This window comes from Schistocerca gregaria, chromosome 5, assembly GCF_023897955.1.
Source record: "Schistocerca gregaria isolate iqSchGreg1 chromosome 5, iqSchGreg1.2, whole genome shotgun sequence".
Classification (NCBI taxonomy): Eukaryota; Metazoa; Arthropoda; class Insecta; order Orthoptera; family Acrididae; genus Schistocerca; species Schistocerca gregaria.
The window spans coordinates 304128331-304156087 of NC_064924.1; the positions used below are offsets into that span (position 1 = coordinate 304128331).

Consider the following 27757-nt stretch of genomic DNA (forward strand, 5'->3'; position numbering starts at 1 on the left):
GATGTAAATTTTTTATGGCGTTCAGTGATTTATCAATTCTTATACTTCACTCGATTTTCTACTATACGAATATTTTCGTAAATGTAATAACTTTTTCTTCATAAGCGAATGTGTTGTATATTTTCGCCATTTGTGGCTCATATTTATCAACAATCTTGGATTTGGTTTGTCCTATGTTGCGGAACGTTTTTATTGCTTCTGAGGATATATGATCATGTATGTGTGGTTTTCCCTGAAGCTACAGCTGTGATGACTTATTTGATACGTTAAATAATGTAGGTATTAATTCCATATAGGTTTCCGTTCCCCATTAACTGATTTGATTCAAAGTTTAGTGAGGAAACTCTTCCTGTTGTATAGGCATACGACACCTTTTCTGCAATAGGACAGATCTTCTGGTGTTTGCTAACATGCTTTCATTATTAAAGGAAAATGACATTTCTCAGTGTATGTCTGTACGTTGCAAGAGAATTGTAAATTATCCTTTAATGCAACGTCCTGTAAATCTCAGGGTCTTTAGGAAAGTAAACGATCAACAATGTCGGTCGATTTTTATGGCATTTCGGACACTCCCTATTGTAAAGACTAGGTTACAAATCGATATAAAATTTAGTATTTGCAGTCATCCGATATCGTATCCAGAATTTTCGCTTGCTGGCCACTTGGGGCGCTGTTATCGCTGGGAGTAACAGAAACGAGGCAGAGTTTCGCGACTGCCAGACTTTTCAGAGACACAAAATTCATTTGATGAGTTTGGAGATCTTTGGAGGAAAATTTTAGTGAGATCTTAGACGACGTGAATGGGGACATCAGTGGTAGGAACTGAACGTTGCTAATGTGTTTTGTCTAAGTGTAAACAGTGAGTTTTGATTGTGTTTTAGAAGCGTCATGACAACAAACTCAGGCTTGGTATTATGTCAGCTATGGATGGGAAGTGTAAGTAGTAATATTTTTTTTCTCCTCTTGCACATACTTTGACGACGCAGGTACGGTATAATAAGAGTAATGTCGAATTTTATACCTAAACATTGAATATACGAGACCTGGAGAATTGAATTTTACTTGCGCATCTGGGGTGAGGAACTTGTGAAGATGTATTTCCTTTGACTGTATTTGTACTAACTATCGTGTTGTTTACGAATGAAGGAGATTTGTGATACATTAAAAGCTTTCATTGATAAGTGGCTCTTAGCTGGTGATATTTAATGTTGCTCCTGCCATGACGTACATTGCGTGTGTGTGAGAGAGGGAAGTTTTAGCCTCAATTCACAGTTTCTCGAATAAACATACGTCTTCCGTAAATATCCCAAAAATTGCATAATTCTCCAGTTCTGTTGGCCATAAAAATTGTCGTTTGGGTCTGTGGCACCATTGGTTAAGTATCCGTTTACGAATCTGCCATGGTTCGATCCCCATTGGGTCCACAGATTTTCTCCTGTTGCTTATTACTCCTTTCACCACACTGCAATATAGCCCTACAGTGATCTGAGAAATTTTGTGTTGCACCGCATTAAATTGATGTCTTTCTACTGGCTGGCTAAATCAGCTCAGAGGTCAGAAGGGAGGCAAAGGCGTACCACATCCAATAGGACTGTGCTGTTTAAACCAACCTTTGGGTAGTGGACACCTTTACTTTTAGTCGCAAGAATGAGTTTTTCTGCATTTCATATCATAGTTGCAGTACAGGTACAGTTTTTAAGTGTACTTATCTCACATTACCATCATCTGGGGTAAGATTGACCACTGTTTTGATGTTTATTAGGGCTCACACCAATATTCAAGAAAGGTAGTAGGAATAATCCACTAAAATACAGACCCATATCGTTAATGTCAACATGAAGCAGGATTTTAGAACATACATTGTGTTCGAATATTATGAATTACCTCGAAGGAAACGGTCTATTGACACACGGTCATTATGGGTTTAGAAACATCATTCCTGTGAAACAAAACCATCTCTTTATTCACATGAAGTGATGTGTGTTATTGACAAGGGATTTCAGATCGATTCCCTACTCCTGGATTTCCAGAATGCTTTTGACAATGTACCATACAAGCGGCTTGTAGTGAAATTGCGTGCTTATGGAATATTGTCTCAGTTATGTGACTGGATTTGCGATTTCCTGTCGTGGCTCAACTGTCTGTAACCGCGCGACTGCTACGGTTGCAGGTTCGAATCCCACCTCAGGCATGGATGTGTGTGATGTCCTTAGGTTTAAGTAGTTCTAAGTTCTAGGGGACTGATGACCTCAGACGTTAAGTCCCATAGTGCTCAGAGCCATTTGAACCCCAAGGTAGTGTTATAGGCCCTTTGCTGTTCCTTATCTATATAAACGATTTGGGGGACAATCTAAACAAATATCTTCGGTTGTTTGCAGATGACGCTGTCATTTATCGATTAATAAAGTCATCAGAAGATCAAAACAAACTGCAAAAAAATTTCTGAATGGTGCAAAGGAAGTGGCAGTTGTGACCCTAAATAATGAAAAGTGTGAGGTCATTCACACGAGTGCTTAAAGGAACTCTTTGAACTTCGGTTACATGATAAATCAGTCTAATCTAAAACCCGTAAATTCAACTGAATACCTAGGTGTTACAATTACAAACAACTTAAATTGGAAAAAACCACACAGAAAACGATGTGGGGAAGGCTAACTGCGTTTTGTTGGCAGGACACTTAGAAAATGTAATATATATACTAAGGAGACTGCCTACACTACACTTGTCCGTCCTGCTTTAGAGTACTGCTGCGCGGTTTGGGACCCTTACCAGATAGGACTGACGGAGTACAGTTCAAACAAAGGCAGCACGTTTTGTATTATCGCTAAATATGGAAGAGAGTGTCACAGAAAAGATACACGATTTGGGCTGGAAATCATAAAAGAAAGGCATTTTTCATTGCAACAGAATCTTCTCACGAAATTTCAATCACCAACTTCCTCCTCCGAATGCGAAAATATTTTGTTGACACCGACCTACATAGGGAGGAATGATCACCACGATAAAATAATGGAAATCAGAGCTTGTACCGAAAGATATGTGTACATTCTTTCCGCGCGCTATACGAGATTGGAATAATAGAGAATTGTGAAGGTGGTTCGATGAACCCTCTGCCAGGGCACTTAAATATGATTTGCAGAGTATCTGTGTAGATGTCGATGAAGTTGCAGACAACTGTAGCCTGCACCCTCAATAGCTACAGGCAGTACCTCTTGCACATCTTGGATGAGATTCCACCAGCAGACACACTGAGTGCATGGTGGATTTCTTTCTGGCGTGGACACTGTGCCCCTTATGGCCTCCATAACACCCCCCCCCCCCCACTCCCATGTGTGGACTGGTACCCTGCCGAAGAAGCAGCCACTTGTCCACTCAAAAAGCAAATGGTCGAGACCAGATGACCAGCTTTCATATCGCACTCCACTTCGAGTGAGGTTACTGTGCTACAACCTGCCACTTGCCCTGCAGTGAGTGTGGATCCCCTTGAATTGGGTTCACAGCAAGGTGCCTCAGCAACAGGGCCAGTGTGTGCGACAAATGAGGTGATCCACTCAATATGCAAGTTTTTCCTCTGCTGCCACATCCCTAGGCAGCAGCCTGCAGATGGCTGATCATGGCCCTAAACAACTTCAGGTCTTCACGAAATGTGGTCAGCTGCTCCTGTGTCAACACACAGCACGCACACACATTATCAACCCTACTGCCACTACGTGAGAATTAAACTACGAAAACAAGTAGAAAGAGGTAAATATGTTACTTGCTAGTATCCTGGTGCATCACCAACAAAGGCTGACAGCTGACTCACTGTGATCAATGCTTACTGGCAGTCCACACACACACATATGCTAGTTACACTTAGTGTTCTGGAGTTTTTATGTGTTACAGATGATGAGAAATTCATCCTTGAGTATCTCTTTTAAGCACAAGATAAATGATGGCATTCTGTTCTGAAACAAAACCAACCATCCAGCAGCTGATGTGGGTTTAAATAACTGGGAGAGGACATTGTTGTGGATACAGTTAGCTCCTTGATGTTCTCCATCAGATTGTAGGCACTGCTTGTTAGTGTGTGGGATTAATTATGGAATGATAGCTGAGATCCAAGTACCAGGGCACTGTTTATGATAGTTCATAGAGCAGAATTTAAAAAGTGTATGATGCAAATTGAAAGATGGGAATAAGCAGAAAAAATTAGGGGGCAAGGGTTGCTTTCAGACAATTAAATGCTCAACAGCCTACAGTGGGAGATATTTCAGACAAGGCATTGTGTATCATAGAGCCTTAAACATAGAATTCTGAGAGCGCAGAAATGTGTCGAGAAAACTTAATAATTCTACCAACATACTACTGGCAAAACTAGGTAAAATTTGAGTTCACACAAAGAGGTGCTGACAGTCTTTTTACCCAATCACTACTCATGGATGAAATTGGAGAAAATTATGTGGTATGTTATGGACCCTCATCCACATGTAATTTGGTAACTTGCAGAGTGTAGGCTTACAATGGCGGGAGGCATGGAATATTTTAATCGATAATAAAAATAGATTGGTAAAGCAAAATGTTAGTAGAAAATGGAAAAAAAATATTTTGATACAGTGTAAATCAAGTCGAGTGGTTGTGGATATCTAGGTACACCTATATGTTGGAAAGACTCTTCCTATGTTTAAGAGTCCTTTTTTTTTAAAGGGGTTGTTCAGATGAACCAAATTAGGCAGTGCAGCTGTTAAGACACTGACCTTATAGTTGGGGGATGGAGTTATTCTGTCTGGCCAACCTGATTTGAGTTTTCTGTGGTTTTCTTAAATCACTAAGGCAAATGCTTAGATGGTTCCTTGATAAAGGCCACAGCCAACCACCTGTCCATTTCTCATAGATCACCTGTCATATCCTCACAAAGCATGTTATGTAGTATTTGTGTTGTATATTTTGAGTTATTAATTTGTATTGTGTTATCTTGAAAATTGCTATATCATTGTAAGAAGATCCTTAGATGAATTAAGATGATGATGATAATGACTTAAGTGATGAAGAAAATATGTATGTACATGCTGTTATTTACTTACTGCTGTTCATTGAGTGTTACCAATTTAGATAATTTGTTTTTGACCGTTCATTCAGACTGATAATTTACTAGTGGTGATGCCAGTTTAAACTGCTGAACAAAACTGTCAAGTTGGTTGGTATAGAACATGTAAGCTTATGGTAGTCAAGTATACCCTTGTTTATGAGATGTATGACTGATGTGTTTGTAGAAAATGTTATTGATAAGCTGTATAAGGCTGGATTTAGTGCAGGATTGCTCGTCTAAGTGTGTGCAATAGACTAATGAAAAACAATTAGGAGTACCTTAGATGCTAACCAGCATGTTGTGTGTATTGTGTTGAGTGTCCCATTCCAATGCATCATTTGAGGATGTTAAGTAACTATTTGATATATTACTTTCAATATAGTATTCTACGGGGCTTCATTCTTCCCCAATAAGGTGTGCTGAGTTGCTGCACACACTTCATTAGGTTTATTTATGGGTTCAGAAGCATTCACAAAATTGTAAACAAGCAGAAGGTAAATCAAGTCAACAGAACTGAGGAAGACGGTGCAAAAGCTTTTTGATACAACTATTTAGCATGCTATTGAAGATTTTTAGGTAGTTTCCATGATACTTGGTTAGTGGAGAAAAATTGACTGTCATGTTGTGTGACCAAAGTTATGCTGAAATGTGTGACAGTGAACTGATGACTGTATGTAATATGCAACTTTGACTACATTTCTAGCTCCTTTAGATTATTTGGATCAACTGAGCCCACTGATTCTGGACAAAAGTTTTGTTTCGTAATGTAATGATGGAGTGGTGTGTGATGTCATACATGTGCAGCCACTAAGAGAACAAACAGTAACAAAATTTCTTTTGTCAGTAATAGTTTTGTAAAATAGTTTGTGGTGATAGAATGACTTGTAACAGCCTGAGTTCTATGTTAGGTTAAAAGTTCAGGGTTGGCAAAGCCCTATCGAATGCTGCAGTTAATCTGATTGCTGTAGCAGCTGTGTTACCAATCTGATACAAACAGATTAGTTTATTGCTATTTTGAAGACAGTTTGTAATTTCCACAAAGTCCAGCTCTTTGTTTTTAATGCCAGTTTGCCAAGGGATTACTTAACACCCTTTTGTGGTCGGATAAAACAAATTTGCGCAATCATAACTTCTAGAAAGGTTTGTATGTGTTTGATAGGGTGAATTCTGTGGTTCTTGATTCTTGGAATGCTTTTGATGCAGACTGACACATTACTCAGTGAATTACATGTTTATTGTATATTCAGTCAAGATGTTGTGTGACTGGATTAAAGATATCTAGACAGATAGAAATTAGTATTCTCATTGTAGATGAATGGGAAATCAAGTGTGCTTTGAAGAAAATGGTATAACTGTTTGTGGTATATGCCACAGATTAAATTTTAATATTATCATAATTCTAAAATAGTTTGTGGATGTTTCTGTCATTTACAGAGAATTAATATCATGTAAGAATCATTATGCTGTGATTAACAGGTGTCTTTGATTCTGGTAACTCTATTTTACATAGAAGAATCCTGGAGATACTAGAAGGTATCAGATAGATTATATAATGGTAAGACAGAGATTTAGGAACCGGGTTTTAAATTGTAAGACATTTCCAGGGGCAGATGTGGACTCTGACCACAATCTATTGGTTGTGACCTGTAGATTAAAACTGAAGAAACTGCATAAAGGTGGGAATTTAAGGAGATGGGACCTGGATAAACTGAAAGAACCAGAGGTTGTACAGAGTTTCAGGGAGAGCATAAGGGAACAATTGACAGGAATGGCGGAAAGAAATACAATAGAAGAAGAATAGGTAACTCTGGGGAATGAAGTAGTGAAGGCAGCAGAGGATCAAGTAGGTAAAAAGACGAGGGCTAGTAGAGATCGTTGGGTAACAGAAGAAATATTGAATTTAATTGATGAAAGGAGAAAATATAAATGAAGCAGGCAAAGGGGAATACAAACGTCTCAAAAATGAGATCGACCAGGAAGTTCAAAATGGCTAAGCAGGGATGGCTAGAGGACAAATGTAAGGATGTAGAGGCTTATCTCACTAGGGGTAAGATAGATACTGAATACACGAAAATGAAAGAGTCCTTTGGAGAAAAGAGAGCCACTTGTATGAATATCAGGAGCTCAGATGGAAACCCAGTTCTAAGCAAGGAAGGGAGAGCAGAAAGGTGGGAGGAGTATATAGAGAGTCTATACAAGTCGATGCACTTGAGGACAATATTATCGAAATGGAAGAGGATGTAGATGAAAATGAAATGGGAGATACGATACTGCGTGAAGAGTCTGACAGAGTACTGAAAGACCCGGGTCGAAAAAGGCCCCGGGAGTAGACAACATTCCATTGGAACTACTGACGGCCTTGGGAGAGCCAGTCCTGACAAAACTCTACCATCTATTGAACAATATGTATGAGACAGGCGAAATACCCTCAGACTTCAAGAAGAATATAATAATTCCAATCCCAAAGAAAGCAGGTGCTATCAGTTTAATAAGTCACAGCTGCAAAATACTAACGCGAATTCTTTACAGACGAATGGAAAAACTGGTAGATGCAGACCTCAGGGAGGATCAGTTTGGATTCCGTAGAAAAGTTGCAACCCGTGAGGCAATACTGACCCTACAACTTATCTTAGCAAATAGATTAAGGAAAGGCAAACTTACATTTCTAGCATTTGTGGACGTAGAGAAAACTTTTGACAATGTTGACTGGAATACTCTCTTTCAAATTCTAAAGGTGGCATGGGTAAAATACAGGGAGCAAAATGCTATTTACAATTTGTACAGAAACCAGATGGCAGTTATAAGAGTCGAGGGACATGAAAGTGAAGCAGTGGTTGGGAAGGGAGTGAGACAGGGTTGTAGCCTCTCCCCGATGTTATTCAATCTGTATATTGAGCAAGCAGTAAAGGAAACAAAAGAAAAATTTGGAGTAGGTATTAAAATTCATGGAGAGGTAGCAAAAACTTTGAGGTTCGCCGATGACATTGTAATTCTGTCAGAGACGGCAAAGGACTTGGAAGAGCAGTTGAACGGAATGGACAGTTTCTTGAAAGGAGGATATAAGATGAACATAAAAGCAAAACGAGGATAATATAATGTAGTCGAATTAAGTCGGGTGATGCTGAAGGAATTAGATTGAGAAATGAGGCACTTAAATAGTAAAGAAGCGTTGCTATTTGTGGAGCAAAATAACTGATGATAGTTGAAGTAGGGAGGTTATAAAATTTAGAATGGCAATGGCAAGGAAAACGTTTCTGAGGAAGATAAAATTGTTAACATTGAGTATAGATTTAAGTGTCAGGAAGTCTTTTCTGAAAGTATTTGTATGGTGTGTAGCCATGTATGGAAGTGAAACATGGACGATAACTAGTTTGGACAAGAAGAGAATAGAAGCTTTAGAAATGTGGTGCTGCAGAAGAATGCTGAAGATTAGATGGGTATATCATATAACTAATGAGCAGGTATTGAATAGAATTGGGGAGAAGAGAAGTTTGTGGCACAACTTGACAAAAAGAAGGGACCGGTTGGTAGGACACGTTTTTAGGCATCAGGGGATCACAAATTTAGCATTGGAGGGCAGCATGGAGGGTATAAATCGTAGAGGGAGACAAAGAGATGAATGCACTAAGCAGATTCAGAAGGATGTAGGTTGCAGTAAGTACTGGGAGATGAAGAAGCTTGCACAGGATAGAGTAGCATTGAGAGCTGCATCAAACCAGTATCAGGACTGAAAACAACAATAACTCTATTTTGAAAGTAAACCAAGTACACATTAATGTTCACAAGTGGATATAATTTTGTTGTGTTATTTGATTATAGCATCAGACTTGTTATGCAGAATGATATAAAATAGAATGGCAATGTGAGAAAGGCAAATACCAATTTAATTTCATTGCGAGAGTTCTGGGTACATCATTTTTCTACAAGGGAAGTTGGTTATAACATATTGATGCAGTCCAGCCTCAAGTAATTGTAGCATCCATAAAAAATTACCTTGACATATAATGTTAAAACATTTGAAGAAGAACCTGCTGGTTATTTTGTGGATTTACTGGAAACACCAAAGAGTTCTTACCACATGTCATCTTTGATCTGTGACACAATGAAAGTGAGAGTCTCGAGCAACCTGTGTAAACCACAATACGGTTACCATGAAATCACTCCTGCAACCATAGTAAGCACACAACAGCCATTTTGTCATAAAGCATGTATTAAGAATATTCTAAGAACTAATATATATGACTAAAGGAAGTCCCATGGGTGTTTGGGGTTTTTGGTTGGGGGACAAATTGGATACACCCTTCCCCCTCCCCCCCCCCCCCCCACACTCAAATACCAGGTGGTTGGAATTAAACTGATGATGATGTGAGTGGTGCAGTGTGGGCTATATACATCATAGGATGCATAAACATCGTAGATATGTTCATTAATTGGTGCATTCAAAGAGTACGCTGAAAAAAATTAGTAGTTCCACTATCTGCCGTCAAGCAAAAGTATGGTGCTGTAAGCAGTCAAAATGTGAAGTGTTCCCTGTTTTGATGTCAGTATGCTGTCTGATGCTTGGCAACGTATGTTTATTTCTTTTGTGAGGTGACTGTTGGTACAAAGAGTTAAGAAAGGTACAAAATGCAGCCTTGTGGAAATACAGCCAACAGAAACATCTTTGAAGAGGCCCCATGTCAATTAATGGGCTAAAGAATATGATCAAGAAATGCAAAGAAACAGGTGAATTAGATGGTGCAGCAGGGAGAGGGAGACTATCCATTTCCATGGTCTGTTTGTTGTTGATTAAGTTGATTTAGCTACAGGTGATCAAGTAGCACATGCCTCAAATTCTGCAACGTGCTGGAGATATGTCATAGGAATTCTCTCTCCTCTGAGTAACTGTTCAAAAGATTTTGCAGTGCATTTTACACTGGTATCCCTACAAGATTCAGAATGTGCACCAAATGAAGCTCCAAGATAGGCTACAAAACTATGACTGCCCTTTGTTTTTGGCACACATGGAAGTGGGTGAAATGTAAGCAGGGAATATCCTTTGGACAGACAAGGCAGATTTTATTAAGCACGGTAAATGTTAAGCATGTCAAATAGGGGCCTGCACTCCTTGACATGTTGTGCAGGTACATCCATTACCCCTTGATTCCAGCTTTGCAAGAACACACACACACACACACACACACACACACACACACACACACACACACACACACACACACCACTATTTTCATACAAGTTGGGATGACACCACCTGTCACTTTCCAGATAGAAGATGTACTTTTGAAACCTCCAGTAATGAGCTTATTGTCTCTAGGCACTTTCATGTGACTTCTGGTTGTGGGGATTACTGAAGGATTGTGTCCGTCAGGGATGTATCAGGACTTCTCCTGATCTTAAGGATAGTATATGATGACATATTGCTCTGATTACACCTTATGTGCTGTAAGCAAGTGTGTACTATACCATGTGAAAGATGCAACATGTTTGCTGAGCCAGGAGACCATACTGAACACATACTGCAACTTGTGACCATGTCCTAATAAACATGCCAGAACCATCATTACCATACATTTGGTTGTTCCATCCCATTTCCTGCACCCACACCACATTGTGATTGCTCAGTTTTTTTTCCCCAGCAAATTCCACGAGTGCACCAATTAATGAACATACCTACAATGTGTCAATGCTTACTATGTGTACAGCCCACACTATAGCACTCAGAACACCAGTTTAATAATAACCATCTGGTACAAAACAAAACCAAAACTTATATAAAACATCCATTACAGTTATTAAAAAAAGTATGATTATATGAGGTATCTCACAGAATATGTGACTACATTGAAGATTTCTTGGTAGGAAGAAAGCAGGATGGTATCTTGGAGAAAGAATAATAAGTAGATGAAGACGTAACTTCAGTTATGCCTAGGAAAGTGTGCTGTGACCTTAGTTGGTTATTATATGTTAATGATGTGGCGCACGGTATTAACATCAGACATTTTGCAGGTGATGCAGCTATCTATAATGACATACTACCTGGAAAAAACTACCTAATCACCCTGATGAGGTATTTGAAGACCTGCACAAAAAGAACAAGTCATTAAAGCCTTGAAATAATGTTTTTTATCTTCTAAATGGTTCATTTATTTAACAGAACTAGCTTGCTTATCGTTGGTTAATGCAAGACTAAGAGCACACATAATGATGAAATGCAAAATGTAAATGTGTATACATCTCTAAAATCTAGAGACTCTATCTTGAAGCAAATTAAAACTAAATTCAAACATGCAAAAATCTTTCAACACATTTTGTCAGATTTTGATAAGATTTCGAAGCTGTGCAAAGATTGCAACTTGTTTTAAATGCTCAGTTCTGTAAAAATATGCACTTCACAAAATGCAAAAAAGTAGTATCTTATGACATCATCAGTGAGACACATTTGGAATCAGTTGGCGCATTCATATACCTGAGTGTAACCGTTTATGTGCCTATGGAATGGTTGTAGATAAGTAGCAGACTTTGGTTTATTGACAGGATACTACAGTCGGTCTACAGAGGAGACTGCTTACAAATCAATTTTGCATCCCCTAGGAGTATTTGTATGAAATGGAATGTATGGAAATAAGGGCATTATGCATGGTTATACTTTTGTTAGGCTCGTGAAAGTGTGTCATGGAAATATTGAATAACTTGGATGGGCACACTCATGAAGATAGCTGCAGATTATCTTTTGAAAGCCTCCATAAAAAGCTTCAGAGACAAGTGTTAAGTGAAGAATGCAGAGATGATCTCCATCTCCCTGTGTTTCATTTCCAAAGGACACATAAAGACAAGTTTAGACTGCTCCTCCTCTCTCTCTCTCTCTCTCTCTCTCTCTCTCTCTCTCTCTCTCTCTCTCTCTCTCTCTCTCTCTCTCACATAAGCAGCCATTCTTGTCTCACTCCATATGCAATGGTATTTGGAAGAAATCCCAACATGTGGATAAAATTCTTAGTCCCTTCGCCATGCACGTCAGTCATTTGTAGAGCCTGTGCCATCGCAGCCTTCAGACTCACTCATATATTGAATGCTGCTGTGTCACATACAATCACCAGGGTCTGTGTGATGTGCTGTGGGGAAAGAGTTGGTGACAAATCTGGCGCATCAAGGCTGCGAGTTCCCACTGTATCATTTAGCTCGCAATACTGATTGACACTCGACTGCCATTTGTCGCAATGTTGTGATGGTTGAAGAGGAACTGCCATGAGTGTTAGCAGACAGAACATGCAAGGGTTGGAACTTTAATAGTGGCAACTATTTATTTACAGCTCATACAAAATAGATCTTTGTTTCAAAGTTTAACTGACCTTCAAAGTAGTCACCAGCTTTGTGTATAGCTCATTGCCGGTGATGTGGAAGTCATAAGTGACTCTTAACAGTGCCAGTTGTGTTGACAGTTCGAGTGGCGCCGTCTATTGCCTGATGAATTTGTATCAGTTCTGAAGTGAATTCTGTGAAGTGCAGTAGGTGGTATAGCATGTAGCAGCTCCATCAGTCAAACAAATCAGTAACAGCTTGCAATGTATATGCTTGAGCATTTTCCTGCAAAATTAGGGTCAGGTCCTGCAGAAAGCGTCATCACTTCTGTCTCTATGCTGTTCATTTTTGGAACACAACCTACGACCGTCTTAGAGACAGAAGTGATGACGCTTTCTGCAGGACCTGACCCTCATTTTGCAGGACAGTGCTCAAGCACATACAATACAAGCTGTTACTGATTTGTTTGACTGATGGGGCTGCTAAGTGCTATACCACCTACTGTACTCTCGACTTAGCCCTCGTGAGTTCAACCCAATTTCTAAATTGAAGGAGACACTTCACGGCATTCGCTTCAAAACTGCTACAAATTAGTCGGGCAATAGGTCACGCCGCTTGAACTGTCAACACAACTGGCACTGCTAAGAGTATCCTAAGACTTCCACATTTCTGGCAATGGATTATACACAATACTGGTGACTACTTTGAAGGTCCGTAAAACTTTGAAACACGCATCTGTTTTATACAAGTAGTAAATAAATAGTTGCCACTATTAAAGTTCCCACCCTCGTATATTCTACAGAAGAGACTCTAAACAAGCCGGAATAGTTCCCGCTGGGATAACTTCGAGCCACTATTTTTTTATTTTATTAGGAATTTGCATAATTGATGCAGATGTCATCAGATTTGTTCCTGAAGTTTTCTTTGCTCATTCTTATAACCTCTGGATATAAGAATGCTTAATTTGATATTCATACCTGTGTAATTTATGAACAGCATCATCCTGAAATTATAAAAAACTAATGATTTGCAGCTCATAGTCTTAAAATTACAAAAAATTGTCAAATGAAAATTATTTAATTAATTAAACAGGGCCTTTCATTATGTGCAACTTTCCCTTCCACTATGAGTGCTTGAGCCAAGAGTTATTCATTACCTCAATCCCAAGCAGCTGCCAAGGTTGCAGATAACAAATGAGCATGATGCGCATGCTGACTGTTGATGTAGATATATAAATCTTCCAAAGGACACTGCAGACTTGGAAGTGTTGTCTTTAATTAACTTGTAATAGCTTTACGTATGTAGTTGAACTGAACTGAACAATACTGACTAATCACAAAACAGTGATATCTGGGGGATGGGTGGATCCTGATGCTGGTTTTGGTAAACTCATTTAACCTACATAGCAACAATGAAACTCGTGATACTCATGAAACACATCAGTATATTTATAATAATATTAAGAAACTGAATAAACATATCTTAACAACATATTTAACCGTCAAGAAACAGCACATGTAAAAAAAGTAAACTAGCCAGACATTAAGAGTAAAACATGAAGAATAACTGGTTCTTCAGTAGCAGCAACACCACCCTGGCTCATGCTGACTGCTGCCGCCATGCAGCAGCTGTGCTCAGTTTCTGCTGGAGTACTGATTATTCTTCGTGTTGTCTGTACCTGCTAATACATATTGATAAATCAAATATCGCACTAGGATAATTTCGGATCACTCTGTGAAATGGATATGTAAAGTTCTGCTTTAAAAATCATTTTGTTAATAATGGGAAAGAAATTGATGCTTTCCATTGATGCTGTGTGTCACATGAAAGACATTATGAGCAGCATTTGTTTGGGCTGACGACAGTTGCTCATTTAAAACAATGAAACTGCAAAATATTTTCTGAAACACCAGAGAAATTGTCCTGAGGACACACGATAAGAGAGGGCAAGTATAGATCACAGGATTCTGGGTATAAATAAATATGATGGAAAATCAAACTAACACAGACCACAGGCTAACACAGACCACAGGCTACTCGACAGAGCAGTCTGTCACCACAACCTAGACTTCATGTTTGCATTTTTTGGCTTACAAATCTACAGCCAAACTGTCACTTTCCTGCATAACCTGGATTTTGGGCTACACTACAGAGCAGCTTGACATCAGAACATAGATTCCACCTTAGGATGAAATCATTAATATTATTTCAACATAGTTTCTTCAGATGTGCCGTATATATCAGTAACAGAAACACCAGTAAATGACAAAAGCAAAAAATGAAGAAAGGGCTGTTTGCACAGTATGAGTAAATTTGTGAGGTTTAGCCCAGGTTTCTGTTAAATACATCAGATCTTACATTCGTGCATTAATTGTATGGTTATCCCTGAATGTTAGCAGTCATATTTTAATAGGAAGGATACTATTGTCTTCACCTTTCTTTCATGCATGCCACACAGTGCTGTTTAGGTGTTTACTTTTGTTCTCTATTTGCAAGCTCATCAGTGTGAAAATAAGTTGGGTGTTGTAATATATTTGTGCAATGTTTATCTCCTTCTTTAGTGGACTATATAAAATATGGCTTATAAGCAAATATCTCATAATCTCTAAATAATGGCTTCGAATTATTGAGGCAATGATCAATCTATATTGGCAGCACCTGTTTGAAGTTACAAGCAGGAATCAGTAGAAATAAAAATTAGTACATGTTTGTTATGAGTTGTATTATTTGATTGCAAACCCACATATACACTAGACTGTTATATTTTTGTGTGCATATCAGTAAACATTGTGAGAAACCGTTACCGCCGAGCTATAGAAATTGTTGCAGGTGAGCAAAGACCCTGATTATATCACTGTTCAACTTTCCCTTCAGTTGTCATCTGTAAATATTTAACACTTGTATTTCCCTATCATGAAGTCTGTCTTTTTGTAATGTTACAGTTAGAACCCTATATGACAGAAAGTTTTATTATGTCTGCATTTCAAAGAATGGGAGAGAATCCTCAGAATGTTAAAGTTATGAGAAATAAATACACAGGGGAGCCTGCTGGTTACTGCTTTGTGCACTTTGCAACTGATGAAGCTGCACTGAATGCAATGCACAAATTAAGTGGAAAAGTTATTCCTAACACTAATCCAGTGAGTATTTGATTTCAGCTATTTGTAAGCATGTTAAACATTAGTTGGTCATTTAACAGGCCATACACTTTTCGCTTCTTCATTTTTAAATGCTTCCACAAAGTATACAAACCACGGTTTCAAGTTTTAGCTTTATGAGTTCAGAAATTTTCCAAATGGAAACTGGATTATGCTAGTGCACTTTTTCACTCAGATTCCATAACTTTTCTATTGTGGTATTTTACACAGTAATACATGTTTGCCTCACTGATATGAGTGCCGAATCTCTTGAAATTAGCTGGAATGACAAGGGCATCTGTCAGTAATTACTAAGTAAAGGTACCATTGCTTGAAACAAGTGCTCATGCTTGGGGATAATTATTTTTATTTATTCATATAATAACTGTACCAAATGATCTTATTCACAGGTAGAAGTAGTGGATACATAGAACACTATTAGACTATGTAGTAATGTAACACTATTACTAGAATATGATTGTAATTGCATAGCACTGTTATACTAATTCCCTTTCTTCTTGTTTTTTACCTTTCTTCATATGTGTACACTTGTCACTGTCTTACTTAGTTACCTCTGGCCAATTTACTTAACAGCTAATGTAATGGATGTCAAAGGTGATTCTGATTTAATAACAGTCTTTCATTTTTGACAAGTATGCAGAATTACCTTTTTCCAACATAGTGTTTCTATTCTCTATGTACAATAATGAAATTCCTTTTTGTTGTCATAATTCTAATTTTCATTGAAAATTTATGTTGCCTTTTAAAATTGCTTGCCTGTTAATGTGTTTGATGAATAGAAAATTGTAGCATAATAGTTTGCAGATTATGACCCAATTGTGAACTTCTTGAATAATTTGCAGTAAATGCTGAACAGAAGCAGTGAGCAATGAGTGCTAGTCAGTGAAGAGAACTGTTTTAAGTACAGTTAGTGCATGTTGGTGCTAATTTTTGGGGCCTTGAGATGTTAGCTAAGAATTATTCTTGTAAGAGCTGTAAAACAATAAGCCAAAATTCACTTTTGCTGTACATAAATTATTAACAAAACATAAGAGTATGTTCTCTGAAAAGCTGTATCATGATCTCCCTTCTAGACTTTGTCTATTGCATAAGTAACAATACTGTTCCACCAAGTATTGTTATTTGTTTACTGTTTTTGTATGGTTGGTAATTTATTATGTATGCACATATTATCATAAACATATTAATTATTTTGTGATTTTTCAGCCTGTACGATTTAAACTAAATCATGCTGGGACGACAGGCCGACCGTCAGGTGACCGGGAGTATTCTCTGTGGGTGGGTGACTTAACTCCTGAGGTTGATGATTACACACTGTACAAAACGTTTGCATCTCGATATCCATCAATCAGAACAGCAAAAGGTAAGCTTATTGTCAGTCTATTAAGAATATGTATGTTTGATAGTAATGGTAGTTAAGTAACAGAATTTTTAGGCAGTAGACTGTTTGTTTACTTCACTCCATGTAATTAACGAAGGATTTTTAACTGCCTTTTCCGAGTTTCTGACATTCACAAGAGTCTCAACTCATGAACATGATGGTTGTTGCCATTCATGTTGATATTACTGTTTGGTTGTATCAGTGTAAATTCATGTTTTCCCATTTCTGGCTGGTTATTCAGATGACATGACCACAAGTGTATATTAAAACACTCATTTAACATACCTCCATAAATAACATTGTGAAAATGAGTAGCATACTGTAAACAGTTCATACTTCATTGATGTAGTTTTGTAGAATGTGTTCCTAGGGTTCTACTCTTTCCACCTGTAGGAAGGAATATAACCTTTTTAAAGCATTAAGGCAGGAGTTCTCAGATGTTAGCAAACAATTATAAGTTGTAAGTTCTATAAAATAATGAGTCAAGAGTCACGTTTGCTGTGCAGAAATTACTACCAAAGCATAGAATATGTTCTCTGAAAAGCTGTATCATAATCACTCCCAGTGCATTTTTGATTTGACATTTTATATTGAACAGCTGAGGTCCCCTTAACTATCATGTATAAATGTGGAGTTGCAGATACTCAACTTACTGTCAGTAGTGGAATGTATGATACCCTTTGGGTTTGTTTTGGTCTTCTTTCCAAAGACTTGTTTAATGGAGCTCTTCATGATTTTCTGCACTTTGCAAACTGCTTCATTTGTGCATAAAATTGCAAACTACATCCACATGAACCTGCTTGCTGTATTCATGGTTCAATCTTAAGATGACTTGCAGCATAGTAGCTGGTGAAAGTAGCTGTTTTGATTGAAATCAAATGCCCTCCATCGATACTGACAGCTTTCTCATCACAGCCAACATAATCAGTGTTAGCTAGCATATGACAATATGTCCAGTGATCCTATGTGTTCATGAAATAAACTATGTTATTAATTGCAAACACTGCAGTGGGTGTCTTCAGTGTATAATTTTAATCACAGGATGAAATTAACGCAGAAACAATATAACTACAATAAATTCAGCAGACAAGATTGAAAGCTTAAGTTGATCTGGAGTGGAAACAAGTGAGTATTGGCTCGAAGTGATACATTGCTCTAAGACATATACTGAAAAAGCTACAGCCATCAGCAGTTGTGCAGAGAGTCTTCGTAGGGTGAATAATTAATGTTCCAGCCTTGGTCTCCCTGTACAGTATTTACTCCATGTACTTCCCTTACTTCCCTCCATAGTTGACTGTTGATGTCACATGATGTGTCCTATCAACCAGAGCTTTTGTTTAGTGTTGTGCCACAACATTTTTTTGTCCCCAGGTTGGTTCAGTATCTCTTCATTGGTTGTTCAATTTAAGCCATCTAATCTGTAGTATTCTTTTGTAGCACCACATTTCAAAAGCTTCTATTATCTTCTTGCCCCTACTGTTTATCGTCCAAATTTTACTCCCACTTAATATTACACTCCAGACATATACATTCAGGAAAGACTTAACACTTAAATTTATATTATGAGGGCAATCCAAAAAGTAAGGTCTCCTATTTTTATAAGTACATAGACTTGTTTATTTCTACAATGGTTTACATCAGTTTACAGCTTGAACATTTAGCCATTTTTTGACATAATCACCATTTGTGTCGATGCATTTTTGTAGACCCTGTGGCAGTTTTTGTATGCCCATGTCATACCAGCTCGCCATCATGCTGTTCAGAAAGTTATGAACTTGCGTGATTGTTGCTTAGTCTCGGGTGTAAAGTGGTATGCCCAGATTTCGTCGCCCATGGCAATTGAGTCCAGAAAATTGTCCTGTTCGGCTGTAAGGCGGTGAAGAAATGTGCGGGGAGCATCAACTCGTTGTTGCATGTGGTCCTCAGTCATCATGCGTGGCACCCACCTTGCGCACACTTTCCAGTAGTTCAATGTTTCCGTTAAAAATCTGTGAGAGGTGCTTCAGGAAACCTCAGGAACCAATGCTCAGAGATAATCCAGGATGATCCGCCAATCTTCACGCATGCTTTGCTCAACCTTCAACACTCTCCTCAGAAATTGACGGTCTCCCACTCCTTTGTTTGTTGTGAATTTCGGTCCGACCAGCTGCAAACTCTCTATACCACTTATGAACATTTTTGACATCCACGCAGGACTCACCATACACTTCCGTCAGTTGGCGGTGGATTTCAGTCGGGGGTAGTGCCCTTTGCGTTCAAAAACTGAATAACTGTGCGCAATTCGCACTTGGCAGTAACATCCAATGAGAGCTCCATTCTCAAATGCTGCCAAGCCGAGATGAGGGCATCACTTCATGTTTACACACAGCGCATGTAGCACTCTTCATAACAATGTGACCAACTGCCACACAAACAGAGTTCTGTACTTATAAAAAAATAGGAGACTTTTGGGATTACCATTGTAGATGTTAAAATATTTTTCAGTAACACTTTCCTTGCCTTTGCTAATGTGCAGTTTATATCACCTGTACTTCAGTCATCGTAGGTTATTTTGCCGTCCAAAAGCAGAAATTGTGTAATCAGTGTCTCCTTTCATAATTAAATTCTCTGAGTTGTCATGTGATTTAATTCAACTGCGTTCTGTTACCTTTGTTTTACTTTTTTTTACAACTGTTCTTCCAAGTACATTTCTGTCTCTGACTGATTTATAATGTCATTGGCAAACTCCCAAGTTTTTATTTATTTTTTGTTGGGGTTCAAAGTTTACATAGCGTAAAAAAATTCCTGCTATAAATATAGGTTTTCCTTTTTTCAGTCTATCTTCATAGATACATTATAGAGGCAGTATTGCCACAAGTTTCTACATTTCTCTGGAACCCAAAATGATCTCTCATGAGGTAGACTTTTATTGTTCGTTTCATGTTTCACTATATAACTTTTGTTCTCATTTTGCAACCTCATTTCTCTGTGCTGTACTTATTTTTCATGCTTTCATGGCACATACCTGGACAGTGCACTTGTCCGTGTCATGATCCTGTGCTCTGTTATTCTTGAAGACAAAAAATCTAGCACATCTTAGAGGACATCATACATTTTCAGTGTTGGCAAAACTTGATATCTTTATACTGCACTGGAATGATTTAACAAATCTCATGCAAGTATTTGGGAATTTAAATAAAGCCAAACTTGAAAAGTTGTTGAAAATGCTGAGAAATCTGTGGTCAAACATACATGCACTTGTGCCCATGTGTATGCATGTGCTATCACACCTTCACAAAATAGGAAATAAAACATTGAAATGGACATTGTTCCTTCAGATTTCTTCTTAATTATATTATTTCTTGTTATACATGGCTGGAGCAGTTGTTTGTTTCCTTCAGTGTCTTTTACTGTTGAGAGTGTGGGTTGGTGATAGTTTTGGGGAAAAAACATATAGTATGCCTGTATTACATTGTGTTGTAATGTTTTGTGCCACAAAAGATTTTTGTCGCAGAATAAAGGAATGTAGAAAATTGTACAGGATTGGATTGGTGCCAAGAGCATTGTGACCGTGAGCATCAACACTCCCGTGTGCCACATTTTTTGTTAATTTTATGATGGAAACTTCCATGGAGTAAAAGCAGTCATAGACTCAGTGCTCAATAAAATTATGGCAGTGAGACACACCACCCTGTTATATGTGAAGTCAAAATTTTGTATTGTATTACCTAGTTATTTATTTAATTGATTAAAATAAAACATTGAACGTTTGGTGACACTTGTTCTTTGTTTCAGTGATACTAGACAATGCTGGTTACAGTAAAGGTTATGGCTTCATCAGGTTTGCCAATGAAGAGGAACAGAAGCTGTGCCTTATCCAGATGAATGGATACAAAGGACTTGGCGGGAAACCCATCAAAATAAGCAACGCAGTGCCGAAACCACACAGGTTTACTACCACAGGGTAACTCTTGTTCGTGTGTTTGAGAGACTGTATGGGACTGCCAGCTGTTTCACATTTCATAATTTGTGTAATGATGTGAAACAGTGAGCAGTACAGTATGTTCAGTCCCCTGCATGTTTAAACTCGCATTTGTTGTCTAGATGCACTAGTCCTGGTAGGATGTTGTTGATTGGTTTCAAATTCTCCCTTGTGTTGTGTAGTTTACAAATATCTGACATAAACTGGTGGGTAACTTAGGTCTGCTGTCAGTTATCATTTTGATAGATCTTTTCTTTTTGGATTTACTAGTTCAGAAACACAGAACAACAAAGTAAAAAAATCTATTATATAAATGGAAAGTTTGTATCATGAATTTATGTGAGTAGGAAGTTAGGTAGGTAGATAGATAAATAGATCGACTTTGGTAGATACTTACTTTCTTTAACTTTACAAATACAAAAGAAAACTAAAAGTTTTATTTCAATTAATGCATTTCCAGTTAACAACAAATTATTGTAAAGAAATGTAAATAGGTTCCATGTGTTAAAGACTGGTAGTGATAAGTATTCTGCCTGAACACATGTTAGTTACTTTGTTCTCAGGACTTCAGAATCAAAGGTGAGGGTTAGAGGACTAGCAGACGTAGAAGAGACAAGGATGAGCACATTACAATATCAGGTTCACTGTATGTTTTGAATCTCACTAGTATTCATCTTTCACTTTTGGAAACACATGTTTGAAGACAAATGAGGTAGAGAGAGGAAGGTGAAAATGTGTGTGATTGCTTAAGTTGTAATTTTGAACCAAGTACTTGTAATTGTTTGGGTTGGTAACTGATGGAATACAAAATAAGAAATAGCCAGGCTTCTTTATTAGAGATTCAGTTTTTAAACCTGTAAAGGCATTGTTGACCAAGTAGAGTGGCGCAGTGTTAAGACTCTCCACTCGTATTGCAGAGGACAGCAGTTCAGTTTGTGTCTGGCCATCGACATCTAGTTTTTCCACAGTTGCCGAAAGTTGCATAAGGCAGGTGCGGAAATGGTTCCTTTTGAAAGGGCATGGCTGGTTTCTTTCCGCATCCTTCTGCAATCCAATCCAAGCTTGTGCCTTGTCTCTAATGAGCTCGTCATTCACGGGATATTGATCTTAGTGTCATTCTAGAGTCATTTAGGTATTTGATCTTTATATTTAATCCACAGAATTCTGAAAATAAAATACTTAATGACATATTTGGTCATAATATTCTGGTCAGTAGTAACCCTCCCATTGTACTAGGCTATGTTTGTCTCCAACCGGTCACGGTTCCACAAACAGTCCATTGGATTTGGTACATTTGTTATCCATCCCATTCTTATTCCTCTCTCTGAAATAAGTCGGCCTGTTTTGTTATTACTTTAAATTATACTTTCATCATTCCACTTTGCACTTTTTATACAAAGCTAACAATTGGTCTTCAGAAACCAGCTCTAATTTCTCAGTTTTTCTTTTGAATGCAGTTATTATTCAGTAAGTGCTTCAGTAATTCCGCGAAAACCTGATTTCTTCCTCCTCTTCTTTCTTCTTCAATTTTCCTTTTATTCGTCTCTCTCCAAATGTTAACTATTGTTATTGTTTTGTTTTGGTGGATATTTTTTAGTAGCCTCTTGTGGCTGGCCTTGGACATAAACACTCTGGTTTGCATTATGTAATATCCACACTTAGAACTGAAATAGTTACATACTATTATTGTACCTGTCCCATGTCGTTATCTGATTTCATTCTGGGAACTGGGGTAATGCACATCCTCCACCAGGGGGCTTGCTGCTTTTTGGTAGGTTCGGTTCGTGTTTGACTACCATCAGGCCCCAGCCTTTCGAGCATCTTGTTCCTTCCATGCTGCATGTTTATCCTCTTGCTGTTTTTTTACCCCTACCTTGGGGAACATGCCTGGGCTGTTTATGGAAATATATTCTGCATTTTCGATAGTCAGTATCAGAATACTCTCCATTGTCTTTTGTTCAGTTTTTCTTTCTTGTTCACCTTTTCCTATCCTTACTCCCCTTCAGCATTTGAGGTTCTTCTTTTTCTTCTTTTTCCCTGTGCACTCCTGAAGGCCAGCCCACGTGTCTTACATATAACAGGTGACTGGGTAATTCGTAATTCCCTGCCCACAGTTGACAGATAGGGTTCACACATAACCTCCTGATACATGGTGGGTTGATTGTTTGATTTGCTACCTTCCAAAATTGCCGATTGGACCCTCTGTCAGGTGTTCGGGAGGTGTGAACAATCACCTAAGGCGGATGCGCACCCTTCTGAAGGGGGCACCCACTTGGGAGGAGCATGCCATCAGAGACTCTGGCAACGGTGGGGGATTTACTTGCAATGAGCCAATCATCTCCACAGTCAACGGCTACAAAATGTAAACGGAATGACGCTCCCAACTACACCACAGTTCCTCGTGGTTTCATGTATCGAAGACGGTCAGTCCTTCGCTACGGTCAATCTGTTTATTATTCAGAAAGGTGTTGATGCAATTGCTGGCCCTGTGGAATCCAATCGAATGCTGAATTCTTCCCATGATATAGTTTACACTAGGCTGCTCGATGGTCTGACCGAGGCAGAAATCCAAACGTACCCCTATTATCAGGGTGTCATTTCAGTCCAGTGCGTGACTTAAAAAGTCGATGCTTTCTTAGTGCCCACACACACCCTTTTTCTCACTTTTAATAGTGGTTCTTCCATCAAAGATCAAAGCAGGTTATGAAGTTATCACAGTCATACCATATAATCTGAGCCTGATGCGCTGTTACCAGTGTCATAATTGCAACCACACTCATGAGTCCTGTTGACACCCAGCCAAATGTGTAACCTGTGGTAGGGATGCTCACGAGGGTGATTGTCCGCCTCCTCCCCACTCCATGAACTGCAGCGGCGACGTCGATCCATCAACTGCAATGGCAACTGTGCCGCCCCCTCCCACAATTACCCTATGTATCTTAATGAGCGGGCTGTCTAGGAGATCCGGGTGAAGGAAAAAGTGCCTTACCCAGTTGTTCACAAATTGTTGGCTAGTCTGAAACCCTGTGTTCTACAGTCTGGCACCTGTAGTACTGTTCTTGCTATCTCGCACCATGGAGGACATGGGCATGCAGATGTGTAACCTCAGGTTTATCACTGCGGTTGTGAAATCACCCAGCATCATGGTAACGTCCCCGCCTACTTCTCCAACAGTGTAACACACACAAATTTTTCGCCTCATGGGGCTACGCAACTGGCAGGCTGGAAAGGACAGAAGGAATATGTCCGTGAAGACTTCCTATGTCCCTCTAGCCAACTAACATCTGAGTCATGTTTTTCCAGCTGGAAAGACTGCAAGAAGTGAAAATAAGGCAAACTGTCTTCTCCTTCGCTGACTTGAAGATCCTTTTTGATGGTATAGCCATGTCGTACTGTTGTCAGGCCAACCTCCATGTCACCAGTGTGAACCACCAACAGTTTGTCTGTGCTGTACTCTGCAGGCCTACAGAAGGAGAATGCCAACACTTCTGTAGACCTCATGGAACAGGATTCTCCTACCTCCGTGCCCTGTAGTAGCGAGTCTCCGAAGGCTGGCACTTGCAGCCGTTGTGGTGACATCCCTTCATTTTTTCCTTGTCATGACTCTCCTCCAATGGAACATTCGTGGTCTTCAATTCAACTAAGAGGATTTACTGCTGCTCTTACAATTGCAGCGTCCACTTGTTCTCTGACACAGAATTGTGTCCCCATGACCGCTTTCACCTCTCAGATTTTTTCTTGGTCCATTTTGACCTTGTCCCCAAGGATGGCATTCCATCTCGTGGAGGAGTCATGTTGCTTATATTGGATGATGTTCATAGTCAACACATCTCCCTGACTACCTGCCTTCAAGCTGTTGCAGTTCGCCTTTTCCTTCCTGATTTGACTTTTTGCGTTTGTACAGTTTACATCCTTCCATCATTCGATGTCAGCAGGGCAGACTTCCTTCAGATTATTGGGCAGCTACCTCACCCCTTTTGCTGCTCTGTAACTGTAATATGCACTATCCTCTTTGGGGATTTCCCAGAACCTGTCTGAGAGGTGCCGTATTCTGCCTTAACACAGGAGCACCCATGTTCCTTTCAGACACCATGCACATCTATATCCATTTGCACCTATCTTGCACTGCCCACCAGCTTACCCATCCTCTCGAGTGGTCTGTTCTCTCTTGAATCATACTCAAGCAACCATTTCCCTGTGTGCTATCTGTTTGCTGACTCCTACACCACCTATGTGCACACCCAAATGGCAGCTTACTAAGAGCAACTGGAGGTTTTACTCCTCCCTGGTGATCTTCGATGAACAGCATTTCCCCATTTGCGATGACCAGGTAGAATATCTGACAAACATTATCCTTACTGCTGCAGAACATTCCATTCCTTACACTTCCTCTTTTTCCTCTTTACCAAGCTGTCTCCTGGTCCCTTGGTTGACTGAGGCATGCCATGATGCAATTTGTGCGCGGAGGTGTCCTCTCCATGTTTTTAACCATCATCCTATGATGGCAAACTGCCTTCATTATAAACAGTTGCTTGCACAGTGTTGTTGTGTTCTTCAGGATAGTAAAAAAGCTAGCTGGATTTCACCCAGTAGTTATTTTATCATTTTCACTCCCTCTTCCATCATGTGGGCCAATCTCCGATGGCTCTCTGGGGCCGAGATGTGTTCCCCAGTTTTCGGCCTGACAGTAGCGTATGATGTCATTGTGGACCTTATTGCTATTCCAACACCTTGGGCTGCCATTTAGCGGAGATTTCGAGCTCCTCCCACTATCGCCCTGCCTTCCTCTGTCAGAAACAAGTGGAGGAGGCTCCGGCGATATCCTTCTCTTCTTAGAATCGTGAGTGCTACAATGCCGCCTTTACTATGGGGGAGCTAGCTCAAGCTCTCATTTCATCCTGATCCTCCACCCCAGGGCCAGGCGATGTTCACATTCAGATGTTGCAGCATCTTTCTCTTGCGGGCAAGCAGTTTCTGCTTCAAATGTATAACCGCATCTGGGCAGAGGCACATTTCCCAGTCACTGGCATGAAGCCATTGTCGTACTCATACCCAAGTCCGGTAAGCACAAACACCTTCCTTCTAGCTCTTGCCCCATTTCTCTCACCACCTTGGTTTTCAAGGTGTTGGAACATATGGTTCATGACTGGCTGATATGGTTTCTTGAGTCTCACAATTTAGTAACCACTGCACACACTTTGTCCACCCATGTCATGAATAGTTTTCTGTGGAAATCCCAGACTGTGGCTGTGTTTTTTGATTTGGGTAAGGCCCATGAAACCTGCTGGAGGACTGGTGTCCCCCATACTCTACATGTGGAGCTTCCATTGCTCCTGCCCCATTTCCTTTGGGAATTTTTGAAGGACCAAGATTTCAAGTTAAGAATGGATTTTGCTTTGTCAGACACCTTTATCCAGGAAAATGGTGTGCCTGAAGGTTCCGTCCTGAGCGTCGTCCTCTTTGCTATCATCATTAACCCTGTAATGGCCTCTCTCCCCTCAGGCATATGCTGCTTCCTTTTCATTGACAATTTTGCCATTGATTGCAGTTCTCCATGGACCTGTCTCATTGAGCAGCGTCATCAATGTTGCCTCGATTGTCTCGACTCATGGAGTGTTGACATTGGCTTTTGTTTTTCCACTGGCAAAAACGTTTGTATGAATTTCTGGCGGTGCATTCAATTTCTTCCACTGTCCTTACATCTTGGGCCTGTTGCTCTTCCGTTCAAAATTCCTGTGCCTCATGCTCCACAGGAAACTTTCTTGATTCTCTCATGTGTCTTACCTGGAAGGTCGCTGTATACAGTCACTCATTGTTCTACGTATCCTCAGTGGTACTTACTGGGGAGCAGATCAAACCTCCCTTCTCCATTTGTACTGGTCCCTTGTCCGTTCGAAACTAGCCTAAGGGGGTTTCGTATGTGCACGTCTGTCCCTCATATGCCGTCTCAATACTATCCATCATCATGGCATCTGTTTGTCCATTAGCGCCTTTGACACTAACTTGGTTGAGAGTCTGTATGCAGAAGCTGCTGAACTACTACTGTCCTACTGCCATGACTCTCCTCAGCAGGTATGCATGCCTCTTGTCTGCCATGCGTGGCCACCCATCTTGTGCTGCCTCCTTCGATGACTCTTTTGATCACATATACCTCCTGGAGTTTGCTTTTGGCTCTTGCTCCGGCAGCTTAACTTCACGCTCCCTGCAACTTTCCCAGTAAATGTATACCCTTCACCACCTTGTCTTCGTGTGGTGGCTTACGTTCACCTTGGCCTTCATTCACTTTTAAGGACACTACTCCAGCCACACTCAATTGCCTTCAGTTTTACGGCCTTTGCATGGAACTTCGCTGTAGCACCTTCGTGTGCACTTACGGATCTCAGACTGAGCATGGTGTCTGGTGTTCCTCCATAATAGGCACCAACATTTTTTGGTATTGGTTTCCGAACACCGCTGAGTATTTACAGCAGAGCTCTCCGCCCTGTATCAGGCCATGTAGTACATCTGCCTACACAGGCTTTTCAGTTGCATCATGTGCTTCAACTCTCTAAGTGCCCTTCAGAGCCAGTGTGTGCTGTACTTCATCCATCCCTTAGTGCAACAGGTCCAGGAAAGCTGTCACTTGCTCACTCTTGGTGGAGTAACTGTGAAGTTCATGCGGGTTCCTGCTCATGCTGGTCTGACAGGAAATGAGGCTGCTGATGCTGCTGCCGAGGCTGCAGTCCTCATACTTCAGCCCGCTATCTTGTACGTTTCCTCCGATGATCTCTGTGTTCCAGTCTGTCAACAGGTGGTGTCACTTTGGCATCACCACTGGTCCTCCCTTCATGGGAACAACTTCTGGGTTATTAAGCCTCCCCCAATGGCTTGGACGACCTCCTCTCGGCCCTCTC

At 39.8% G+C, this 27757-nt stretch overlaps 1 protein-coding gene across 2 annotated transcripts in view; it reads left to right on the plus strand.

Moving 5' to 3' along the window:
• Positions 1-697: 697 nt before the first annotated feature.
• LOC126272371 (tRNA selenocysteine 1-associated protein 1) overlaps positions 698-27757 on the plus strand; it is a 54462-nt gene continuing 27402 nt past the window's right edge. Inside the window, exons 1-4 of one of the 2 annotated variants that reach the window (XM_049975179.1) lie at positions 698-936; positions 15307-15504; positions 16729-16885; positions 20678-20846. In XM_049975179.1, the coding sequence (XP_049831136.1) occupies positions 889-936; positions 15307-15504; positions 16729-16885; positions 20678-20846 (572 nt within the window). In that variant the 5' untranslated portion in view covers positions 698-888. The remainder of the gene's footprint in view (positions 937-15306; positions 15505-16728; positions 16886-20677; positions 20847-27757) is intronic. The other variant, XM_049975180.1, reaches the window with a different exon arrangement.